At 43.0% G+C, this 25,594-nt stretch overlaps 1 protein-coding gene across 1 annotated transcript in view; it reads left to right on the top strand.

Moving 5' to 3' along the window:
* The window catches only part of tmem163a (transmembrane protein 163a), a 239,527-nt gene that overhangs the window by 196,178 nt on the left and 17,755 nt on the right, over positions 1-25,594 (top strand). Inside the window, exon 7 of the mRNA XM_063052498.1 lies at positions 15,734-15,845. Coding sequence (XP_062908568.1) covers positions 15,734-15,845 — 112 coding nt within the window. The remainder of the gene's footprint in view (positions 1-15,733; positions 15,846-25,594) is intronic.

Genomic DNA, 25,594 nt, shown 5'->3' with positions numbered 1-25,594 from the left:
GACATAGAGACCATTAGACCATAAGACGAAGGAGCTGAAGTCGGCTATTCGGCCCATCGAGTCTGCTCCGCCGTTTTATCATGGGCTGATCCATTCTCCCATTTAGTCCCACTCCCCCGCCTTCTCACCATAACCTTTGATGCCCTGGCTACTCAGATACCTATCAATCTCTGCCTTAAATACACCCAATGACTTGGCCTCCACTGCTGCCCGTGGCAACAAATTCCATAGATTCACCACCCTCTGACTAAAAAAATTTCCTCGCATCTCTGTTCTGAATGGGCGCCCTTCAATCCTTAAGTCATACCCTCTCGTACTAGACTCCCCCATCATGGGAAACAACTTTGCCACATCCACTCTGTCCATGCCTTTCAACATTCGAAATGTTTCTATGAGGTCTCCCCTTGTTCTTCTAAACTCCAAGGAATACAGTCCAAGAGCGGATAAACGTTCCTCATATGTTAACCCTCTCATTCCTGGAATCATTCTAGTGAATCTTCTCTGTACCCTCTCCAACGTCAGCACATCCTTTCTTAAATAAGGAGACCAAAACTGCCCAGAGTACTCCAAGTGAGGTCTCACCAGCGCCTTATAGAGCCTCAACATCACATCCCTGCTCCTATACTCTATTCCTCTAGAAATGAATGCCAACATTGCATTCGCCTTCTTCACTACCGACTCAACCTGGAGGTTAACTTTAAGGGTATTCTGTACGAGGATTCCCACTGCATCTCAGAACTTTGAATTCTCTCCCCATTTAAATAATAGTCTGCCCGTTTATTTCTTCTGCCAAAGTGCATAACCATACACCTTCCAACATTATATTTCATTTGCCACTTCTTTGCCCATTCTCCCAATCTATCCAAGTCTCTCTGCAGATTCTCTGTTTCCTCAGCACTACCAGCCCCTCCACATATCTTTGTATCATCAGCAAACTTAGTCACAAAGCCATCTATTCCATAATCCAAATCGTTGATGTACAATATAAAAAGAAGCGGCCCCAACACTGATCCCTGTGGAACACCACTGGTAACCGGCAGCCAACCAGAATAGGATCCCTTTATTCCCACTCTCTGTTTCCTGGATGATCGAGGTCCAACTGCTGGTCCCAGGGGACTGGGCCAGGAGGGCTGGGAGGCTGGCTGTGTTTTGCTTGATGCGTGAATGTGGTTTGGAACCTGTTGAGGGAAAGAGAGTGGGGAAGGAGCGGGAATTGCTGGGCGGGGGTCATGTGGGTCCAGTAATGGTGGACAAGATGAGAGGGGCGGTTGAGGGAAAGAAAGTGGAGATGGAGCGGGATAGGGATTTGGGATCAGAGGTAGGCAGCTGGGGAGAAACGGATTATTGTGAAGGGAGAAATAAAGGGAATGAGGAGATAGTGAGGGGACAGATGAATGAAAACCGAGACAAAGGGAATAAAAGAATAAGAAATGACAGTGGAGAGAGCTCTGAAAGTGAGGAAGATGAACAAGTTCAGAGAGAAGGTGTTTTCATAATTAGGTTTAATGAGAAGGCCCAGGGACATATGAAGAAAATTAACCCATTTGTGCTAACAACAACTCTGGCAAATAAGATAGGGGAAATAGTATTTGCAAAAGTCCTTAATGATGACAACTTATTGGTAAGATGTGCAAATGAGGAACAACTTGAGAAAGCACTCAAGCTAAAAGAGTTAGGAAAATGCAAGGTGGAATACACAGGGAGGGTGGGAGCACAAAATGGTGGTTGTAAAGGAGTGATCACGGGGGTACCAATGAGTATAAATATGGAGGAGTTGAAGAGGAATATCAAAGGAGGAAAAGTAATGAATGTTCAAAGACTGAAAACAGCAAAGGAGGGAATGAAAAAGGAAAGTGAATCAGTATTGTTTGAATTTGAAGAAGAAAGGGTGCCAAGGAAGGTGTTCCTGGGTTTCATGATTTACCCAGTAAGGGTGTATGTGCCAAAGCCATTGAGGTGCTATAATTGTTAAAGGTTTGGACACATAGCTAGAAACTGTAAAAGGCAGAGGAGATGTGCTAGATGTGGGGGTGATCATGAATATGGAAAGTGCGGAACAGGAGTTCAACCAAAATGCTGCAATTGTGGAGGAGCTCATAATGTTGCATATAGTGGGTGTGAGGTTGTGAGACGGGAGAATAAAATTCAAGAAATAAGAGTGAAAAGAAAGATCACTTGTGCAGAAGCTGTAAGAATGTCAAGAGAACAGAATAATGCTCCTAATGAACAGGGAGCAATAGGGATACGAGAGATGCAACAAAGAACAAATGACAGGATTTATGTAGACAAAAAGGCTCTAGTAACATTCATTGCAGGAGTGATTAATAGTACGGCTGAGGTAAAGTCAAAAAGTGACAAAAATTCAGCTGGTGGTAAAAGCAGCAGTAAACCATTTAGGGTTAGTAGGACTGACATGGGAGGAAGTGAGGGAGAACCTCACTAATCAGTCAAGCCAGGAAGTGTCATGAGTTGGTTAATACTAATTATGGTGATTCTTTTACAATGGAATGCAAGGAGCTTACTGGCCAATAGCCAGGAATTCAAGCACTTTATTAAAGAAATGGTTGTAAAACCGAATGTAGTGTGTATTCAGGAAACTTGGTTGAAACCAACTTTAGACTTTGTGGTATATGGGTATACAATGATAAGGAAAGATAGAAAACTAGGGGGAGGAGGGGGTTGTGCTATGTTAATCAAGCAGGGTACACCATATAGGGTACTGGAAAAAGGAGATGATCAGGAATACATAGTGGTGGAGGTGCGGGAGAGAGGGGAGGGAGTGGTTATAATTAACTACTACAATCCATGTAAAAGGTTGGATTTGGACAGCCTACTAAAGATACAAGGACAAAACAGACATAAAGTAGTGTGGTGTGCAGATTTCAATGCTCATAGCACAATATGGGGGGATCAGATTACAGATCCAAATGGAAAGGTAATTGAAGATTTGATGGAAGAAAGGGATTTGGTGTGTATGAATGATGGTAGCGGCACAAGGATAGATATAACAACAGGAACTGAGTCAGTGTTAGATATTACGTTAGTGTCTAATACCTTGGCTGGCATTAGTAACTGGGGAGTTTGGACTGCTTCAACAGTGGCAGTGATCACTACCCAGTTTTATGTTCAGTGGGTGAAAGAGTTGAAGTTAGACCAGGTGGCGGAATCCCAAAGTAGGTGTTTGGAAAAGTAGATTGGGGTAAGTTCCAGAAGTTGAGTGAAGAAGGGTTGACAAAGATTGATATTTCTGGAAATGTAGATGAATTAAACAGTCAAGTGACTTCAGCAATTATCATGGCAGCAGAAGGATCTATACCCAGGAGTAAGAATAGGATGAATAGGAAACTGGTACCATGGTGGACAGAGGAATGTTGTCAGGCTGTAAAAAACAGAAATAGAGCATTCAGGCTAGTTAAAAGAACCCATAATATGCAGCATTTGATTCAATATAAGAAGGCACAGGCAGTGGTGAGAAGAACTATACGTCAAGCTAAAAGGGCAAATTGGAGGAGTTTTTACGACAAAATAGGAAGAACAACACCTGTGGGAGAGATATGGGGAATGATTAAGAGGATGGGAGGAGATAGAAGGGAATGGGAATATCCAGCAATGATATCTGAGGAGGAAACTGCAGTTTCCAGTAGGGATAAGGCTGAGGTCACGGCCAAGTCATTTGTACAGATACACAGTTCAGAAAATTTGTCTGAAGAAGGGAGAAGGAGAAAGCAAAGAACAATGAATCAACACTCAGGTGTGTTAAACAGGAGGGAAGAAACAGATGGTATAATTGATGATCCATTTACATTAGCAGAAATGGTGAGAGCAATAAAGAGATCGAGACCAACCTCCCCAGGGAAAGATCTGATATGCTCTGTGATGCTAAAAAATCTAGGAGAAGGAGCGCTCTTGAAGTTGCTGCATTTTTATAACAGAGTGTGGGAGGAGGGAAGATTACCAAGTGCATGGAAAGAAGCAGTAGTAATTCCAATAAGGAAGCCTGGCAAGGATCCGTCAAAACCCATTAGCTACAGACCAATTGCATTAACATCAAGTATATGTAAGATAATGGAAAGGATGATAACAGAAAGGTTATCGTACGAGCTTGAGAAGAGGGGAATGCTGGCAAGTTATCAGAGTGGTTTTAGAAAGGGAAGGAATTCCATGGACTCAGTGATAATGTTAGAGACTGAAATAAGGAAGGCCCAGGCAAATAGAGAGTCAGTAGTGGCAGTGTTCTCTGACATTGAAAAAGCCTATGATATGATGTGGAAGGAAGGATTATTAATTAAACTGCACAAGATGGGGGTTGGTGGGAGAGTTTTTAATTGGATTAAAGATTTTTTGTTTGGTAGAAAAATTCAAGTTCGGATTGGATCAGAATGATCAAAACAGTACATAGTGGAAAATGGCACACCTCAAGGTAATATGATTAGCCCGTTACTTTTCATCATTATGATCAATGATGTCTTCACAAAGGTACCAGTGGATATAGGTAGGTCACTGTTTGTGGATGATGGGGCCTTGTGGAAAAGAGGCAGGAAGATGGACCATATAATCAGGAAACTACAAGAAGCAATTGATGAAGTGGTGGAGTGGGGTTATGATTGGGGATGTAGATTTTCAGCAGAAAAAACTCAAACTGTATTTCTTACTAGAAAAAGAGTTGAGGTAGGGAAGAAGTTAAGGCTGTATGGGGTGGAATTAGAAAGAGTTGCATCATTTAAATTTCTGGGAGTTGTATTTGATTCACAATTAACATGGGCAGACCATATCAGGAAAGTTGAGGAGAAATGTGAAAAAGTAATAAATGTGATGAGATGTTTGACTGGTAGGGAATGGGGAGCAAGTTGTTCAGCTTTGAAGAGAATGTATGTGGCTTTAGTGAGATCTGTGTTGGACTATGGAAATATAGCATATGGATCAGCAGCTAGGTCTCTTATAGTTAATTCAGAAACAAAGGTTCTGAACTTAAAGAGGGGTAACTTTGAAGGTATGAGACGTGAATTAGCTAAGATAGACTGGCAAATGACACTTCAAGGATTGACGGTGGATATGCAATGGCAGGCATTTAAAGGTTGCATGGATGAACTACAACAATTGTTCATCCCAGTTTGGCAAAAGAATAAATCAAGGAAGGTAGTGCACCCGTGGCTGACAAGAGAAATTAGGGATAGTATCAATTCCAAAGAAGTAGCATACAAATTAGCCAGAGAAAGTGGCTCACCTGAGGACTGGGAGAAATTCAGAGTTCAGCAGAGGAGGACAAAGGGCTTAATTAGGAAGGGGAAAAAAGATTATGAGAGAAAACTGGCAGAGAACATAAAAACGGACTGTAAAAGCTTTTATAGATATGTAAAAAGGAAAAGACTGATAAAGACAAATGTAGGTCCCCTGCAAACAGAAACAGGTGAATTGATTATGGGGAGCAAGGACATGGCAGACCAATTGAATAATTACTTTGGTTCTGTCTTCACTAAGGAGGACATAAATAATCTTCCAGAAATAGTAAGGGACAGAGGGTCCAGTGAGATGGAGGAACTGAGCGAAATACATGTTAGTAGGGAAGTGGTGTTAGGTAAATTGAAGGGATTGAAGGCAGATAAATCCCCAGGGCCAGATGGTCTGCATCCTAGAGTGCTTAAGGAAGTAGCCCAAGAAATAGTGGATGCATTAGTGATAATTTTTCAAAACTTGTTAGATTCTGGACTAGTTCCTGAGGATTGGAGGGTGGCTAATGTAACCCCACTTTTTAAAAAAGGAGGGAGAGAGAAACCGGGGAATTATAGGCCGGTTAGCCTAACGTCGGTGGTGGGGAAACTGCTGGAGTCAGTTATCAAGGATGTGATAACAGCACATTTGGAAAGCGGTGAAATGATCGGACAAAGTCAGCATGGATTTGTGAAAGGAAAATCATGTCTGACGAATCTCATAGAATTTTTTGAGGATGTAACTAGTAGAGTGGATAGGGGAGAACCAGTGGATGTGGTATATTTGGATTTTCAAAAGGCTTTTGACAAGGTCCCACACAGGAGATTAGTGTGCAAACTTAAAGCACACGGTATTGGGGGTAAGGTATTGGTGTGGGTGGAGAATTGGTTAGCAGACAGGAAGCAAAGAGTGGGAATAAACGGGACCTTTTCAGAATGGCAGGCGGTGACTAGTGGGGTACCGCAAGGCTCAGTGCTGGGACCCCAGTTGTTTACAATATATATTAATGACTTGGATGAGGGAATTAAATGCAGCATCTCCAAGTTTGCGGATGACACGAAGCTGGGTGGCAGTGTTAGCAGTGAGGAGGATGCTAAGAGGATGCAGGGTGACTTGGATAGGTTGGGTGAGTGGGCAAATTCATGGCAGATGCAATTTAATGTGGATAAATGTGAAGTTATCCACTTTGGTGGCAAAAATAGGAAAACAGATTATTATCTGAATGGTGGCCGATTAGGAAAAGGGGAGGTGCAACGAGACCTGGGTGTCATTATACACCAGTCATTTAAAGTGGGCATGCAGGTACAGCAGGCGGTGAAAAAGGTGAACGGTATGCTGGCATTTATAGCGAGAGGATTCGAGTACAGGAGCAGGGAGGTACTACTGCAGTTGTACAAGGCCTTGGTGAGACCACACCTGGAGTATTGTGTGCAGTTTTGGTCCCCTAATCTGAGGAAAGACATCTTTGCCATAGAGGGAGTACAAAGAAGGTTCACCAGATTGATTCCTGGGATGGCAGGTCTTTCATATGAAGAAAGACTGGATGAACTGGGCTTGTACTCGTTGGAATTTAGAAGATTGAGGGGGGATCTGATTGAACGTATAAGATCCTAAAGGGATTGGACAGGCTAGATGCGGGAAGATTGTTCCCGATGTTGGGGAGGTCCAGAACGAGGGGTCACAGTTTGAGGATAGAGGGGAAGCCTTTTAGGACCGAGATTAGGAAAAACTTCTTCACACAGAGAGTGGTGAATCTGTGGAATTCTCTGCCACAGCAAACTGTTGAGGCCAGTTCATTAGCTATGTTTAAAAGGAAGTTAGATATGGCCCTTGTGGCTACAGGGGTCAGGGGGTATGGAGGGAAGGCTGGGTTCTGAGTTGGATGATCAGCCATGATCATAATAAATGGCGGTGCAGGCTCGAAGGGCCGAATGGCCTACTCCTGCACCTATTTTCTATGTTTCTATGTTTCTATGAAACTGGATGTGATTCAGGCTCAGGCCTTGAGAGTGTGCAGTGGGGCTTTTAAAACATCACCAGTGTCAGCCCTACAGGTAGAAATGGGAATAATGCCTTTGGAACTAAGAAGGATGCAACTGATGGCAAACTACTGGGCTAACTTGCAGGGGCACAATGATTCTCACCCTGCTAAAGGAGTGTTGCAGGAGTGCTGGGAAAATGGGAGGTTTCAGAGGGATAACTTTAGTCGGGTAGGGAATGATATCGTGAAAGAATGTGGAGTGTTTGATCTGAGGATAAGTCCTTCAGTAGTTTATCCGGTTGTAGCTCCATGGAAGCTTGTATGGCCTGACATAGATTGGCATTTGTTAGAGGTAAAAAGGAAAGGAAGATACAAAACAGATTTGGTAAATGCATTTAACGGTCATGTGATGGAAAAGTATAGTGATTATACTCACATTTATATGGATGGTGCGAAGGAACCTGAAACAGGAGTGACAGGGTTTGGGGTGGTTATACCAGCAAAAGAAATTGGAATCAGCAGAAGAACATCTAATAAGTTAGGGGTGTTTACAGTGGAGATGCTGGCAGTGTTGGTTGCGTTGCAATGGGTGCAGAAAGCCAGACAAGCCAAAGCATTGATATGTTCAGATTCATCCTCAGTTCTAGCAAGTTCAAGGTCTTTTCACACAAACAGTTGGCAAGATGTACTTTATGAAGTCCTTCAGTTAGTTACAAGAATTGCAAATCAGGGAGGTCAGGTAAAATTTCTATGGGTTCCAGCACATGTAGGAGTGAAGGGGAATGAGAGGGTGGATGAGTTGGCAAAGAGGGCGTTAAAGAAAGAAAAAGAATGTAGAAATACACATTAGTATCAGTAAAGCAGCGGTTAAGTGTGTAATCTGGGAAAAAGTCAACCAAATGTGGCAAGAAAGATGGGACAGGGAGGGGAAAGGGAGGCATTTATATCAAATACAAAAGAGTGTTGCAGTTACTAGGGTAGGTAATGGAAACAGAAGAGAGGAAATTGTGTGGACTAGGTTAAGGCTGGGGCATTGTGCATTAAACAAAACATTGAGAATGATAGGGAAACACCAGACAGGATTGTGTGAGGAATGTCAGGAAGAGGAGTCAGTAGAACATGTAATTCTGTGTTGCAGGAAGTATGGGATACAGAGAGAGATGATGAGAATTAAACTAAGGGAGTTGGGGATGCAGGAATTCACACTAAAAGGGTTGCTGGGCATGGGTGAGAGAGCACAGGTCCGGGTATTTTTAGTGTTTTTAAGGGGTACAGGGGTTTTTTATAGGATATGACGGATAAACAAGAATAGGGTACTAGGATGGTCAAAGATGGGAGGGTGAAGTGCAGGTTTGTGTGGGTGTGCGCGCGAGATTGGGTGAAGGGATTTAGATTATATGTCTAGTGCACATTCCGGAGCAGAAGGGGGCAGTAATGCACCATTAAGCTGGGTGCCAACTGCCATAAAACAAGATACAGACAGACAGACTCTGTTTCCTGCCAATCAGCCAACACTCTATCCACGTATGTAACTTTCCCGTAATTCCATGGGCTCTTATCTTGTTAAGTAGCCTCATGTGTGGCACCTTGTCAAAGGCCTTCTGAAAATGCAAATATACAACATCCACTGCATCTCCCTTGTCTAGCCTACTGGTAATTTCCTCAAAAAATTGTAATAGGTTTGTCAGGCAGGATTTTCCTTTAAGGAATCCATGCTGAGTTCTGCCTATCTTGTCATACGCCTCCAGGTACTACGTAACCTCATCCTTGACAATCGACTCCAACAACTTCCCAACCACCAATGTCAAGCTAACAGGTCTATAATTATCTTTTTGCTTCCTTGCCCCCTTCTTAAATAGCGGAGTGACATTTGCAATCTTCCAGTCCTCCGGAACCATGCCAGAATCTATCGACTTTTGAAAGATCATTGCTAATGCCTCCGCAATCTCCACAGCTACTTTGGAGTCGGAAGGTGTTGAATCATTTTGGATAGAGCAAAGGAACCACAAGGGTAAAAAGACCCTGATGGGAGTTGTATACAGACCCCCAAACAGTAGTAAGGATGTGGTCTACAAATTACAATAGGAAATAGAAAATGCATGCCAAAAGGGCAATGTTACAATAGTCATAGGGAATTTTAATATGGATATAGATTGGGAAAATCAGGTTGGTGGGGATTCCAAGATGGCAAATTTTCTAGAATGTTTCCAAGATGGCTTTTTAGAGCAGCTCATGGTTGAGCCCACTAGGGGATCAGCTATTTTGGATTGCGTCCTGCGCAATGAACCAGAATTGATTAGAGAGCTTAAGGAAAAAGAACCCTTGGGAAAATGATCATAATATGATCGAGTTCACCTTGAAATTTGAGAAGGAAAAGCTAAAGTCGGATTTGTCAATATTTCAGTGGAGTAAAGGGTATTACAGAGGCATGAGAGAGGAGCTGGCCAGAATTTATAGGAAAAGAACACTGGCAGGGATAATGGCAGAGCTGCAATGGCTGGTGTAACACTAGCTTCGCCTAGCGGCTTAATATAGGGGGTGATAACCCCCTGCCCGGCCAAACTTAAGAAATCTCATTTGGGTGGATGCTGTGCGATGTGTCCCCTGTTACAAATCAGTACCCCGAAATAATAAACAGTTATTATATGCGATTAAATGTTTAAGCTTTATAACTCTTACTTTGACTATGTGGTTAGTAGAGAAACGAAATATATATATATATATATATATATATATATAAAAAAGGGCCCCAAATCTTAGTAAACAGTCTGTGCACAAAGTTGGAGCTCACACGTAGGCCGATCGGTCCCCAATGACCTCCTCCAATCATCGCTGCCCTTCGGACCGAGTCCACCCCGTCTAGCGGTCTACCAGTCCTCTCCATTCACATCTTCTCTCTTCATCTCTCTCTCTCTCCCCCCCCCCTCTCTCTCTCTGGTAAAAGCCCACGAAATCAACTGCTTCCAGATTCACCAGACATGGCAACAAAATCCTGACTGGCTAACATGCAGCCACAGTCCTGTTATCTCCAGCCATAACCCAGATATTGCTGCTACAGAGAAACCATTACTTCAGCAGTGAACATTACAAAAAAATCATTACATTAGCAATGAAACCTTACGGTGCGTTACACTGGAATTTCTGGAAGTAATTCGGAAGGCACACAATATATACATACCAAAGAGGAAGAAGTATTCTAAAGGAAAGATGACACAATCCCGTGACTAACAAGAGAAGTCAAAGCCAACATAAGGTTCGTCCATCGTCATCACTGAAGACCTCGACACTATTAGTACTTTTTTTAACGGGGTTGAGTTGCTAGCTCGACACTCATCGGCCACGGATGGAAAGCGTGCCTTGGAGCAGCCCGACTGGATTCGAACTTGGGAACCTTTGCTCCGGAGTCTGGCACTGATGTCACTGCGCCACCAGCCAGCGATGGTGTCGAGACTAGCGCGCGATTTGGATTTAAGTGAGGGAGAGTTGCGTAGCGTCAGCCTCACTCTCTCTTCCCAATTCCCATCAGGATCCAGTGGCAAGACATGAGTCGAGACAACTGGAGATGGGACTAGGCGCAGTGGATGACAAGGACATCTTCTGTGTCTTGTCGAGCTCTACGCGTTACACAACGTTTGCAGAGACCGCCTTCTTGACCGTTGGACCTTCCATTGGTCTCGTTCACTCAGGCCGCTGGAGTCTGTCTTCACATGCTGGGATAGACAACTCCCTATCTCACCGAGGGTTTGCGACCCGTCGGCTACCCTCACCTGGTTTAGCCGGCTTGTCGAAGCTGTTGCCCGGGATGTGGCTGCTGTCGCATGCAAACAGCTACGGGGAGCCACAGGTGAGAGCTGAGTGCCAGGTGGGGACAAAAGGTGGACAAACCGCCCTGAAAAGGACGTGACATGTTCCCCCACCAGAGGTGCTACCCATCTCTGATGCCCCATACACCCTATAAGCCAACATAAAAGCCAAAGAGAAGGCATATAATAGAGCAAAAATACTGGAAAGTTCGTGGATTAGGGAGCTTTTAAAAACCAACAGAAGGCAACTGAAAAGGTCATTAAGAAGGAAAAATGGAATTGGAAAGTAAGCTAGCCAATAATATTAAAGGATATACCAAAAGTTTCTTCAGATACATGAAGTGTAAAAGAGAGGCGAGAGTGGACATCGGACTGCTGGAAAATGATGCTGGAGAGCTAGTAGCAGGGGATAAGGAAATGGCAGAAGAATTGAATTAGTATTTTGCATCAGCCTTGGCTGTGGAAGACAGTAGCAAAATGGTGGAAGTTCCAGGGGTCAGGAAAGTATGTGAAGTTACCATTACTAGAGAGAAGGTTCTTGGGAAAACTGAAAGTTCTGAAGGTACATACCTAAGTCTTCCTGACCAGAAGGTGTACCCCTCTCCTGAACTGAAAGAGACAGTTGGAGGGATTGTGGAGGCATTAGTAATGATCTTTCAAGAATCACTAGATTCTGGAATAGAAACATAGAAACATAGAAAATAGGTGCAGGAGTAGGCCATTCGGCCCTTCGAGCCTGCACCGCCATTTATTATGATCATGGCTGATCATCCAGCTCAGAACCCCGCCCCAGCCTTCCCTCCATACCCCCTGATCCCTGTAGCCACAAGGGCCATATCTAACTCCCTCTTAAATATAGCCAATGAACTGGCCTCAACTGTTTCCTGTGGCAGAGAATTCCACAGATTCACCACTCTCTATGTGAAGAAGTTTTTCCTAATCTCGGTCCTAAAAGGCTTCACCTTTATCCTAAATCTGTGACCCCTTGTTCTGGACTTCCCCAACATCGGGAACAATCTTCCCGCATCTAGCCTGTCCAATCCCTTTAGGATTTTATACGTTTCAATAAGATCCCCCCTCAATCTTCTAAATTCCAGTGAGTATAAGCCTAGTCGATCCAGTCTTTCATCATATGAAAGTCATGCCATCCCAGGAATCAATCTGGTGAATCTTCTTTGTACTCCCTCTATGGCAAAGATGTCTTTCCTCAGATTAGGGGACCAAAACTGCACACAATACTCTAGGTGTGGTCTCACCAAGGCCTTGTCCAACTGCAGTAGTACCTCCCTGCTCCTGTACTCGAATCCTTTCGCTATAAATGCCAGCATACCATTCGTCTTTTTCACCGCCTGCTGTACCTGCATGCCCACTTTCAATGACTGGTGTATAATGACACCCAGGTCTCGTTGCACCTCCCCTTTTCCTAATCGGCCACCATTCAGATAAAAATCTGTTTTCCTATTTTTGCCACCAAAGTGGATAACTTCACATTTATCCACATTAAATTGCATCTGCCATGAATTTGTCCACCCACCCAACCTATCCAAGTCACCCTGCATCCTCTTAGCATCCTCCTCACAGCTAACACTGCCACCCAGCTTCGTGTCATCCGCAAACTTGGAGATGCTGCATTTAATTCCCTCATCCAAGTCATTAATATATATTATAAACAACTGGGGTCCCAGCACTGAGCCTTGCGGTACCCCACTAGTCACCGCCTGCCATTCTGAAAAGGTCCCGTTTATTCCCACTCTTTGCTTCCTGTCTGCTAACCAATTCTCCATCCACATCAATACCTTACCCCCAATACCGTGTGCTTTAAGTTTGCACACTAATCTCCTGTGTGGGACCTTGTCAAAAGCCTTTTGAAAATCCAAATATACCACATCCACTGGTTCTCCCCTATCCACTCTACTAGTTACATCCTCAAAAAATTCTATGAGATTCGTCAGACATGATTTACCTTTCACAAATCCATGCTGACTTTGTCCGATGATTTCACCGCTTTCCAAATGTGCTGTTATCACATCTTTGATAACTGACTCCAGCAGTTTCCCCACCACCGACGTTAGGCTAACCGGTCTATAATTCCCCGGTTTCTCTCTCCCTCCTTTTTTAAAAAGTGGGGTTACATTAGCCACCCTCCAATCCTCAGGAACTAGTCCAGAATCTAACGAGTTTTGAAAAATTATCACTAATGCATCCACTATTTCTTGGGCTACTTCCTTAAGCACTCTGGGATGCAGACCATCTGGCCCTGGGGATTTATCTGCCTTCAATCCCTTCAATTTACCTTACACCACTTCCCTACTAACATGTATTTCGCTCAGTTCCTCCATCTCACTGGACCCTCTGTCCCCTACTATTTCTGGAAGATTATTTATGTCCTCCTTAGTGAAGACAGAACCAAAGTAATTATTCAATTGGTCTGCCATGTCCTTGCTCCCCATAATCAATTCACTTGTTTCTGTCTGTAGGGGACCTACATTTGTCTTTACCAGTCTTTTCCTTTTTACATATCTATAAAAGCTTTTACAGTCAGTTTTTATGTTCCCTGCCAGTTTTCTCTCATAATCTTTTCTCCCCTTCCTAATTAAGCCCTTTGTCATCCTCTGCTGAACTCTGAATTTCTCCCAGTCCTCACTTTCTCTGGCTAATTTGTATGCTTCTTCTTTGGAATTGATACTATCCCTAATTTCCCTTGTCAGCCACGGGTGCACTACACGCCACTCTTCAAGAAAGAGAGAGGCAGAAGAAACTATAGGCCAATTAGTCTGACCTCAGTGGTTGGGAAGATGTTGCAGTTGATTATTAAGGATGAGGACTCAGGGTACTTGGAGGCACATTATAAAATATGCTGTAGTCAGCACGGTTTTCTCAAGGGAAAACCTTGCCTGGCAAATTTATTGGAATTCTTTGAGGAATTAATAGGCAGGATAGTCAAAGGAGAATTGGTTGATGTTGTGCAGTTGAAGTTTCAGAAGGCCTTTGACAAGGTGACACACAAGGCTGCTTAACAAGCTATGAGCCAATGATATTACAGGAAAGATTCTAGCATGGATAAAGCAGTTTCTGATTGGCAGGAGGCAAAGAGTGGGAATAAAGGGAGCCTTTTCTGATTGGCTGCCGGTGACGAGTGATGTTCCACAGGGGTCTGTATTGGGACTGATGCTTTTTACGTTATATGTCAATGATATAGAGGCTGGAATTGATGGCTTTGTTGCAAAGTTTGCAGACGATAGAAAGATAGGTGGAAGGCAGTAGTTCTGAGGAATAATAGAGGCTACAGAAGAGCTTAGACAGATTAGGAGAATGGGCAAAGAAGTGGCAGATGGAATATTGTTTCAGAAAGTCTATGGTCATGCACTTGGTAGAAGAAATGAAAGATTTGACTAGTTTCCAAATGGAGAGAAAATACACAAGTCTGAGGCGTAAAGGGATTTGGGTGTCCTTATGCATGATTCCCTAAAGTTTAATTTGCAGGTTGAGTCTATGGTGAGAAAGGCAAATGCAATGTTAGCATTCATTTCAAGAGGACTAGAAAATAAAAGCAAGTGTGTAATGTTGAGACTGGTGAGGCCTCACTTTGAATATTGTGAGCAGTTTTGGACCCCTCATCTTAGAAAGGATGTGCTGATACTGGAGAGGGTTCAAAGGAGGTTCAGGAGAATGATTCTGGGATTACACGGCTTGTCATTTGAAGAATGTCTGATGGCTCTGGGCCTGTATTCACTGGAACTTAGAAGAATGAGGGGTGACCTAATTGAAATCTATCATAAGGTGAAAGGCCTTGATTGAGTGGATGTGGAGAAGATGTTTCCTATGGTGGGAGAGTTTAAGACAAGGGGACACAGCCTCAGAATAGAGGGGTTTCCTTGTAAAATGGAGATGAGGAGGAATTTCTTCAGCCAGTGGATGGTGAATCTGTGGAATTCATTGTCACAGGCAGCTGTGGAGGCTAAGTCTTTATGTATATTTAAGACAGGGGTTGACAGATTCTTTATTTTTTTGGGACATGAAAGCATGTGGGGAAATGTAGGAGATTAGGGCTGGATGAAAATGTGACAAACCATGATGAAATGGTGGAGCAGATTCGATGGGCCAAATGGCCTAATTCTGGTCCTATATCTTATGGTCTTCTGACCTTATATACATACCTCTGACCTGTGATGAAGTGCATATACTGACCCCTGACCTATGATGCAGGGTTTATACCTTCCTCTGACAGACGTTGAGTTGTATATACTGACTTCTGATCTATGATGTAGTGGATATACCTTGTGATTTAAGGTAGATAATATGATGAAGCAGCTTTAGATAGTTAGCCCTTCAATTCTGGGACTGGGATGACTGACCTGCATCAATTACAAGTTAATTATCAATTATCATTTACTAATGAGCTTTACTTCGAAGCTACTTGAGATGTTTTGATACATTATAATTGCTATTAGTGATGTTATAAATTATTTATACACTTTCAAATATTGGTTCAGAATCAGATTTATTAGCACCTACATATTTCATGGAATTTGTGGTTTTGCATCAAAATACAAAACATGAAAAATACTATAAATTATGAAAATAAATAGTATAAAATAAAAGGAATATTAATGAAGTGTTCATTGGCAGAGTTTGTAATATAACTGACAATATCTTTGCTTATATGCTTTAACATTTCAGTTGTATATCTGGATATGAAGAAGATACCTTTATTTCACTAAACACCTGTTATTTTTTTCAGGATGATTTCCTTTTTAGTGTATCCATTGTAAGTGGAATCCTCTGTAGTATTTTGGCTATGGTTAAATTTATGCTTGGTAGAGTCCTCACAAGCAAAGCCCTGATAACTGATGGTGAGTATTGACACTTTGTTAATATACTCTTGTTATGTGGTCAAATTAAATTATTTTTAAAAAATTGTTCACTTAATACCAAGGGCCATTGGAAATGTAAGGCAACAATTACATGTTGTGACTAAAAAAAATAGAATCTCAAAATCAGAAAAAAAACGATAACAGTGAAATATTTTTACTTTCCTTGTTTCTGTAAAAGGAAACTCATAATCCTCTCTCACTTTCCTACCATTTCTCTATATTTTTAATAATTTTACTTTAAATACCAGATCTAAAGAATTAAATAATTGTCATTTTCATCATTTGACCTGTTTAAGTAGAATTATTTTTCTAGCATCATTGTTTTCATTCAAATACAACAACCTGCATTTAGGTGGAACCTACAGAGGAGTAAAGTGTCCTAAAGGACCTCACAGAGCATACGATGTAAATACTAGAATTAAGAGTAGTCCTGAAATTGGGATGATTGACCTGCATCAATTACTTACCAACTTTGCTGTAAAGTTACTCTCCAACTTGCTCTGCCATTCAATATGATTGTAGTCTGTCTTTTACATCCCAGTACCACTTTCCTGCACTAACCCTACATTCCCCAGGGCCAGATGGTCTGCATCCCAGAGTGCTTAAGGAAGTAGCCCAAGAAATAGTGGATGCATTAGTGATAATTTTTCAAAACTCGTTAGATTCTGGACTAGTTCCTGAGGATTGGAGGGTGGCTAATGTAACCCCACTTTTTAAAAAGGGAGGGAGAGAGAAACTGGGGAATTATAGACCGATTAGCCTAACGTCGGTGGTGGGGAAACTGCTGGAGTCAGTTATCAAGGATGTGATAACAGCACATTTGGAAAGCGGTGAAATGATCGGACAAAGTCAGCATGGATTTGTGAAAGGTAAATCATGTCTGACGAATCTCATAGAATTTTTTGAGGATGGAACTAGTAGAGTGGTAGGGGAGAACCAGTGGATGTGGTATATTTGGATTTTCAAAAGGCTTTTGACAAGGTCCCACACAGGAGATTAGTGTGCAAACTTAAAGCACACGGTATTGGGGGTAAGGTATTGGTGTGGGTGGAGAATTGGTTAGCAGACAGAAAGCAAAGAGTGGGAATAAACGGGACCTTTTCAGAATGGCAGGCGGTGACTAGTGGGGTACCGCAAGGCTCAGTGCTGGGACCCCAGTTGTTTACAATATATATTAATGACTTGGATGAGGGAATTAAATGCAGCATCTCCAAGTTTGCGGATGACACGAAGCTGGGTGGCAGTGTTAGCAGTGAGGAGGATGCTAAGAGGATGCAGGGTGACTTGGATAGGTTGGGTGAGTGGGCAAATTCATGGCAGATGCAATTTAATGTGGATAAATGTGAAGTTATCCACTTTGGTGGCAAAAATAGGAAAACAGATTATTATCTGAATGGTGGCCGATTAGGAAAAGGGGAGGTGCAATGAGACCTGGGTGTCATTATACACCAGTCATTGAAGGTGGGCATGCAGGTACAGCAGGCGGTGAAAAAGGCGAATGGTATGCTGGCATGTATAGCGAGAGGATTCGAGTACAGGAACAGGGAGGTACTACTGCAGTTGTACAAGGCCTTGGTGAGACCACACCTGGAGTATTGTGTGCAGTTTTGGTCCCCTAATCTGAGGAAAGACATCTTTGCCATAGAGGGAGTACAAAGAAGATTCACCAGATTGATTCCTGGGATGGCAGGACTTTCATATGAAGAAAGACTGGATGAACTGGGCTTGTACTCGTTGGAATTTAGAAGATTGAGGGGGGATCTGATTGAAACGTATAAGATCCTAAAGGGATTGGACAGGCTAGATGCAGGAAGATTGTTCCCGATGTTGGGGAAGTCCAGAACGAGGGGACGCAGTTTGAGGATAGAGTGGAAGCCTTTTAGGACCGAGATTAGGAAAAACTTCTTCACACAGAGAGTGGTGAATCTGTGGAATTCTCTGCCACAGGAAACTGTTGAGGCCAGTTCATTGGCTATGTTTAAGAGGGAGTTAGATATGGCCCTTGTGGCTAAAGGGGTCAGGGGGTATGGAGGGAAGGCTGGGGCGGGGTTCTGAGTTGGATCATCAGCCATGATCATAATAAATGGCGGTGCAGGCTCGAAGGGCCGAATGGCCTACTCCTGCACCTATTTTCTATGTTTCTATGTTTCTATTCTTTCATTTCCTTAATAAACAAAAACCTTTAAATTTCTGCCCTGAATATTCCCACAAGTGAGCCTTCCTGGTCTCCTTGTGTGGAGAATTCCAAAGATTCCTTATCGTCCAGGTGTAGAAATTTCTTTTCATCACTGAGCTGTATGGCTGACTCCTTTTTACTGAGGCTGTAAACCCCAGTTCTACTAATTCCAACCAGCGGAAACATCATTCTGGCATACGTTTGGTAGCACATATTGAAGGGATGATTCCTGTAGTATCTATAGGAAGCCCTGCCTCAAGAAGGCAGCACCTATCACAAAGATCCCCACCGCAGGGATGATACCATCATCTCGCAACTCCTGTCAGGCAAGAGGTATGTAAGCCCAAAGTCTCACACCATCATGTTCAAGAATGGTAACTTCCCTTCAACCTTTCCAAATCACTACAGTTTAGCATTGTATGACCACTTTGATCACCATGCATTGAAATGGACTTTTTTTTGTTCTGATTGTGTTCTTTCTTTTAAAATTGTGTGAAACCTTTTTACCTCGTGTGGGCACGTGGCCAAGTGGTTAAGGCATTGGACTAGCTACTTGAAGGTCTTGAGTTCGAGCCCCAGCCGAGGGAACGTGTTGTGTCCTTGAGCAAGGCACTTAATCACACATTGCTCTGCGATGACACTGGTGCCAAGCTGTATGGGTCCTAATGCCCTTCCCTTGGACAACATTGTTGTCGTGGAGAGGAGAGACTTGCAGCATGGGCAACTGCTGGTCTTCCATAAAACTTTGCCCAGGCCTGCGCCCTGGAGAGTGAAGACTTTCCAGGCACAGATCCATGGTCTCGCAAGACTAACGGATGCCTTTAAAAACCTTTTTATTCTGTCATCTGCCCCATTTTCAGTCCTTGGCCTGAAACATTGACTTTCTATTACCTGCTGATTTCCTCCGGCATTCTGTGTTTGTTGCTCTGGATTTCCAGCATCTGCAGAATCCGTATAATATATGTTTAATTTGTACTTTTTTCCTGTGATCACTGCTTCTCTGATGTTCTTTGCCTGTGATGCTGCTGTGATTAAGTCTTACATTTCACCTGTGCACACGTGGACGTACAATAAACTTGAGAAGCAAAAATAACAAATCGTTGGAAGCACAAAACTCTAAAAGGAAAGTGATTTGTCTGTGGTGGATAAGAAATATGTATAATATTAAGATAAAGGAAGAGTTTTATAAGTTGCTGTAGAGCTCAGCAAAGGAGGATAAGAAATTGATAAAGTAGAGCATGATATAATATGAGAGTAGATTGGTGGGTGGAGTAACATAAAAATAGATGATAGCAGATTTCGTATGTGCACTGGTGAGGACATTCTCTGTCACTTACAGACAGAGACAGGAGAATTTCTCCTGCTAATAAAGAACCAGTAGAGGAATTTACAGTCTGGAAATACGGGTTTTTAACAATAGTGGATACTTTCCAAAGTTCCATAGATTCTGGATTTTTTTCCAATGGATTGGAGGGTAACAGAAAAGCAAAATATTTGCTAAGTGATAAGAGATTGAATTGTGTTGATATTCACAGAAACCTAGCTATGGTTGTGCTAGAACTATATGCATGTGCAACATATGATTAATAGGACAAATGGTACGTTTGTCAAATATGTCATAAAGTATTACTGATGACATACAAATGGTATGTTCATAGGTCATACATCATATTAGACACTGGAATACTACATCACAGTACAGGCCCTTCAGCCTTCGATGTTGTGCCGACCCATGTATTCCTTAAAAAAAATTTCTAAACCCACACTACCCTGTAACCCTCTATTTTTCTTTCATCCATGTGCCTGTCCAAGAGGCTCTTAAATACCCTGAATGTTTTAGCCTCCACCACCATCCCTGGCAAGTCATTCCAGGTACCCACAACCCTCTGTGTAAAAAACCTACCCCTGATGTCTCCCCTAAACTTCCCTCCCTTAACTTTGTACATATTCCCTCTGGTGTTTGCTATTAGTGCCCTGGGAAACAGGTCCTGGCTATCCACCCTAACTATGCCTCTTATAATCTTGTAGACCTCTATCAAATCCCCTCTCATCCTTCTACACTCCAAAGAGAAAAGTCCCAGCTTTGCTAACCTTTCCTCATAAGACTTGTTTTCCAATCCAGGCAACATCCTGGTAAATCTCTGCACCCTCTCCATAGCTTCCACATCCTTCCTATAATGAGGTGACCAGAACTGAACACAATACTCTTAAGTGTGGTCTCACCAGAGATTTGTAGAGTTGCAACATGACCTCTCTACTCTTGAACTCAATCCCGCTATTAATGAAGCCCGGCATCCCACAGGCCTTCTTAACTATCCTATCAACCTGTGCAGCGACCTTGAGGGCTGTATGGATTTGAATCCCAAGGTCCCTCTGTTCATCTACACTCTTAAGTAACCGACCATTAACCCTGTACTCAGCATTCTGGTTTGTCCTTCCAAAATGCATCACCTCACATTTATCCGGATTGAACTCCATCTGCCACTTTTCTGCCCAACTCTGCATCCTGTCTATATCCTCTCGTAACCTTTGACAAACCTACAGCTCCATCCACAACTCCTCCAATCTTCATGTCATCCGTAAACTTACTCACCCATCCTTCTTCCTCTTCATCCAGGTCATTTATAAAAATCACAAAGAGCAGGGGTCCCAGGACAGATCCTTGTGGCACTCCACTGGTCACCAACCTCCAGGCAGAATACTTTCCTTCCACTATTACCCTCTGCTTTCTTCCTTTTAGCCAGTTTTTTTTATCCAATCAGCCAAGGTTCCACTGATCCCATGCCTCATGACCTTCTGGATGAGTCTTTCGTGGGGGACTTTGTCAAATGCCTTGCTAGACCACATCTACCGCCCTACCCTCATCAATTTCTTTTGTTACCTCTTCAAAAAACTCAATTGGGCTCATGAGGCACGACCTTCCCTTCACAAAGCCATGTTGACTATCCTTGAGTAGACTGTACTTCTCCAACTGCTCGTAGATCCTATCCTTAAGAATTCTTTCCAATAGTTTGCAGACCACCAACGTAAGACTCACTGGTCTATAGTTCTCAGGATTCTCCCTATTACCTGTTATAAACAAGAGAACTACATTTGCCATTCTCCAATCCTCCAGCACCTCCCCTGCAGCCAAAGAGGATTCAAAGATAATAGCTACTGCTCCAGCGATCTCTTCTCTCACTTCCCACAGCAACCTGGGGTATATCACATCTGGCCCTGGGGACTTATCAATCTTGATGTTTTTAATAAGATCCAACACTTCTTCCTTAATCTCCACGTTGTCTAGCACACAGGCCTGTTCTATTTCGACCTCACCCTGATCAAGGTCCTTTTCACTTGTGAATACTGAAGCAAAGTATTCATTTAGGACCTCCCCAACCTCCTCTGCCTCCAGGCACATGTTGCCTTCTTTATCCTTTAGCGACCCCACCTTCATTCTTGTCATCCTTCTGTTCTTCACATACGCATAGAACGCCTTGGGGTTCTCCTCAATCCTACATGCCAAGGCCTTCTCATGCCCCCTTCGAGCTCTCCTAAGTCCTTTCTTAAACTCCTTCTTGGCTACCCTATATTTCTCATGAGCCCCTCCTGCTTCCTGCTTCTTATATCTAACATATGCTTCCTTCTTCCTCTTGGTGAGTTGCCTCACTTGTTTCATCAGCCACGGTTCCCTTTTCCTACCATTTTTTCCTTATCTCAGTGGGACAAACCTATCCTGAACCCAGCACAAGTGGTCCCTGAACTTCCTCCACATTACTTCTGTGCTTTCACCCTTGAACATCTGTTTCCAATTTACTCTCGCTAGTTCCTGCCTCATCCCTTCATAGTTAGCCCTTCCTCAGTTATGCACTTTCCCATTTTGTCTGTTTTGATCCTTTTCCATAGCTATGCTGAAGCTAAGGGAGTTGTGGTCACTTTCACCAAAATGTTCCTCCACCAAGAGGTCTGCCACTTGACCAGGTTCATTACCCAGAACTAGATCCAGTATTGCCTCTCCTCTCACTGGCCGATCCACATACTGTGTCAGGAATCCATTTTGAACATACCTGACAAATTCAGCCCCATCTATCCCCCTTGCAGTCAGGAGGTGCCAGTCAATATGAGGGAAGTTGAAATCACCCATAACTACAACCCTGTATTTCCTACACCTTTCTAAAATCTGCCTGCTTACCTGCTCCTCGGTGTCCCGAGGGCTATTTGGGGGCCTATAGACTACTCCCAGCACAGTGATTGATCCCCTCCTATTTCTGACTTCCACCCACACCGACTCAGTGGACACTCCCTCTGCAGTGTCCTCCCTTTCTATAGCTGTGATACTATCCCTGACCAGTAACACTACTTCCCCCCCCCACTTTTCTACCTCCCATCCTATTCCTTTTAAAACACCTAAACCCCAGTACCTGCATCAGCCAATCCTGCCCTTCCTCCAGCCAAGTTTCACAACATCATAATTCCACGTACTGATCCATGCTCTAAGTTCATCCCCTTGATTCCTAATACTCCTAGCATTGAAATAGACACATTTCAACCCCTCCAACTGGCTACATTTATGTTCTGTCCCCTGCCTGTCCTTCCTCAGTCCCACCTCAGTCCAGTTTGGACTGTCCTCCCCTAACTCCCATGTGTTATGTAAGACCATAACACATGGGAGCAGAATTAGGCTATTCAGCCCATCAAGTCCGCACCACCATTTCATCATGACTGATCCCGGGTCCTACTCAACTCCATACACCTGCCCCCTCACCTCGATGCCCTGACCAATCAGGAATATACCCACGGACTTGACCTCTGCCGCAGACTTGGGAGAGCATCTCACAGATTCGCCACTCTTTGGCTAAAAAAATTCCTTCTTATTTCTGTTCTAAAAGGTCACCCCCAATTTTGAGGCTGCACCCATTCCTCTACCCATGCCCGTATATTACCTGTAATGCCAGAGGCCTTTATCTTAAGCAGCCTCATGAGAGGCACCTTATCAAATGCCTTCTGAAAATCCAAGTAAATGACATCTACTGCCTCTCCTTTGTCCACCCTGCTTGTTACTTCCTCAAAGAATTCTAACGGATGTGACAGGCAAGATTTTCCTTCACAGAGACCATGCTGACTTTGACTTATTTTATCATTAGTTTCCAAGTATCCTGAAACCTTTTCCTTAACAATAGACTCCAACACTTTGCCAACCACTGAAGTTTGGCTAACTGCCCTGTAACTTCCTATCCTTTGTCTTCCTTCCTTCTTAAAGTGTGAAGTGACATTTGGAATTTTCCAGTCCTCCGGGACCATGCCAGAATCAAGTGACTCTTGAAAGATCATGACCAATGCATCCATTACCTCTTCTGCAACCTCTCTCAGGACTCTGGGCTGTAGTCCATCTGGCTTGGATGACTTATCCACCTTAAGACCTTTCAGTTTGCCTAGCACTTTTTCCTTTGTAATAGCAATACCACTCACTCCTGCTCCCTGACACTCACGGACCTCTGGCATACAGCTAGCATCTTCCTCAGTAAAAACTGAAGCAAAGTACTTACTAAGTTCATTTGACATTTTTCAGTCACCATTGTTACCTCACCAACATCACTGTCCAGTGGTCCAATATCAACTCTCACCTCCGTTTTATTCTCTATATAACCGCAAAAACTTTTAGTATCTTGCTTTATGTAATTGGCTAGTTTACCCTCATATTTTAACTTTTCCCTTCTTATAGCTTTTTTAGTTGCCTTTTGTTGGATTTTACAAGCTTCCCAATCATCCAATTTCCCACTTACTTTTGCTACATTATACGCCGTTTCCTTGGCATTTGGGCAATCCTTGACTTCTCTCGTCAGCTACAGTTGCCTAGCCTTGCCTTTTGAGAACAACTTCTTCTCTAGGACATGTCTATCCTGCACTATGTCAACTATTCCCAGAAACTTCAACCATCTTTCTTTTGCCATCATCCCCGCCAGTATTCACTCCAATCCACCTGGGCAAACTCCTCTCTCGTGCCTCTGTAATTCCCTTTATTCCACTGCGGTACTGAGACATGTGACTTGTGCTTGTCCCTCTCAAATTGCAGTATGAATTCAATCATATTATGATCACTGCCTCTGAAGGGTTCCTTTACTTTAAGCTGCGTACTAAGGTCTAGGTTATTACACAATGCCCAATGTAAGATGACCTTTCCCCTCGCAGGCTTGAGCACCCAGCTGCTCTGAAAAGACATCTCATCGGCATTCAACAGATTCCCTCTTGTGCGATCCAACACCAACTTGATTTTCCCAAACCCTTGCATATTAAGTCCCCTATTACAATTATGACATTACCTTTATTACAAGCCTTTTCCAGCTCCCTTTGCAATCCCAACCCCACACCTTGTCTACTATTTAGAGGCCTATATATGATTCCCATAATGATTTTCTCACCCTTGCAGTTTCTTAACTCCACCCACAAAGATTCAACATTCTCTGACCCTATGTCATCTCTTTCTAAAGATGTAATTCCATCTCTTGCCAACAGAACCACATCACTGCCTATGCCTTCCTGCCTGTCCTTTAGATACAAAGCAAATCCTTTGATATTAAGCTCCCAATTCTGAACTTCTTTCAGCCACAACTCATTGGTGCCCTCAACATCATACTGACCAATCTCTAATTGTGCCACGGGTTTGTCCACCTTATTCTGAATGCTACGTGCATTTAAATACAGCACCTTCAATCCTGCTTTCTTCACCTTTTGGAATTTTGCCTCTGTGATACAACTTAACTCCTTGCTCTGTCTGCAGTTGTACCCAATCACTGGCTTGTTCTTCCTTACATTTATTTTACATATTACATCATCTACTTGTAAAACTGTTGGCTCACCATCATACTGGTTCCCATCCCCCTGGCATATTAGTTTTAATGATGTATTACAGATTCATCAGTATTATCGGTCATCAATATTACTGTTGACATACAAATGGTATGTTCATAGATCATATATCATACTGCATTACTTTTTTTTATTATTAATTTTTTATTGCAACACCAACAAATTACATTCAATACAACCAGTTGCCAATTACATTTTGACTGTTTAACCCAGCCACCCCCAACCTTCATCACCATCCCCCCTCCACCCCTCATCCTCTTCCTCATCCCCAAGCCCCTCTCTCCCCTCCACCAACCGAGTAGAAGTGCATACACAGACAGAGCATTTCTATTTTAACAAAAGATCTTTTAAGTTCGATATCAAATTTGTCCACCTTAAGATTGTGTCTGGTCGTGCATCATTTACTCTTGCTGATGAAAATTCCAGGTAAGAAATGTCCAGAAAGCTTCGAAGCTAGTGAGTATTTGAAATATCATGGGGAGGTTTCCAACGCTGGACTACAATCTTCTTAGCTGCAGTCAGGCCTGCCAGCCAGATTTTGCATGTGTTTTTCCATAAGGGAAAGGTGGGAGTCATCATTTAGAAGATGTACAGCGGGGTCCATTGGTAATTGTACCCCTGTTAGTTCTGTAAGAGTACAGATAACCTTCCCCCACAAACCAAAAACCCCTGGACATTCCCATACAACATGTATAAAAGAGCCAAT

This window comes from Mobula hypostoma, chromosome 6 (genome assembly GCF_963921235.1).
Source record: "Mobula hypostoma chromosome 6, sMobHyp1.1, whole genome shotgun sequence".
NCBI classification, from domain to species: domain Eukaryota; kingdom Metazoa; phylum Chordata; class Chondrichthyes; order Myliobatiformes; family Myliobatidae; genus Mobula; species Mobula hypostoma.
Note: the sequence above shows the minus strand (reverse complement) of the source record. Positions and strands in the feature narration are given on the sequence as shown.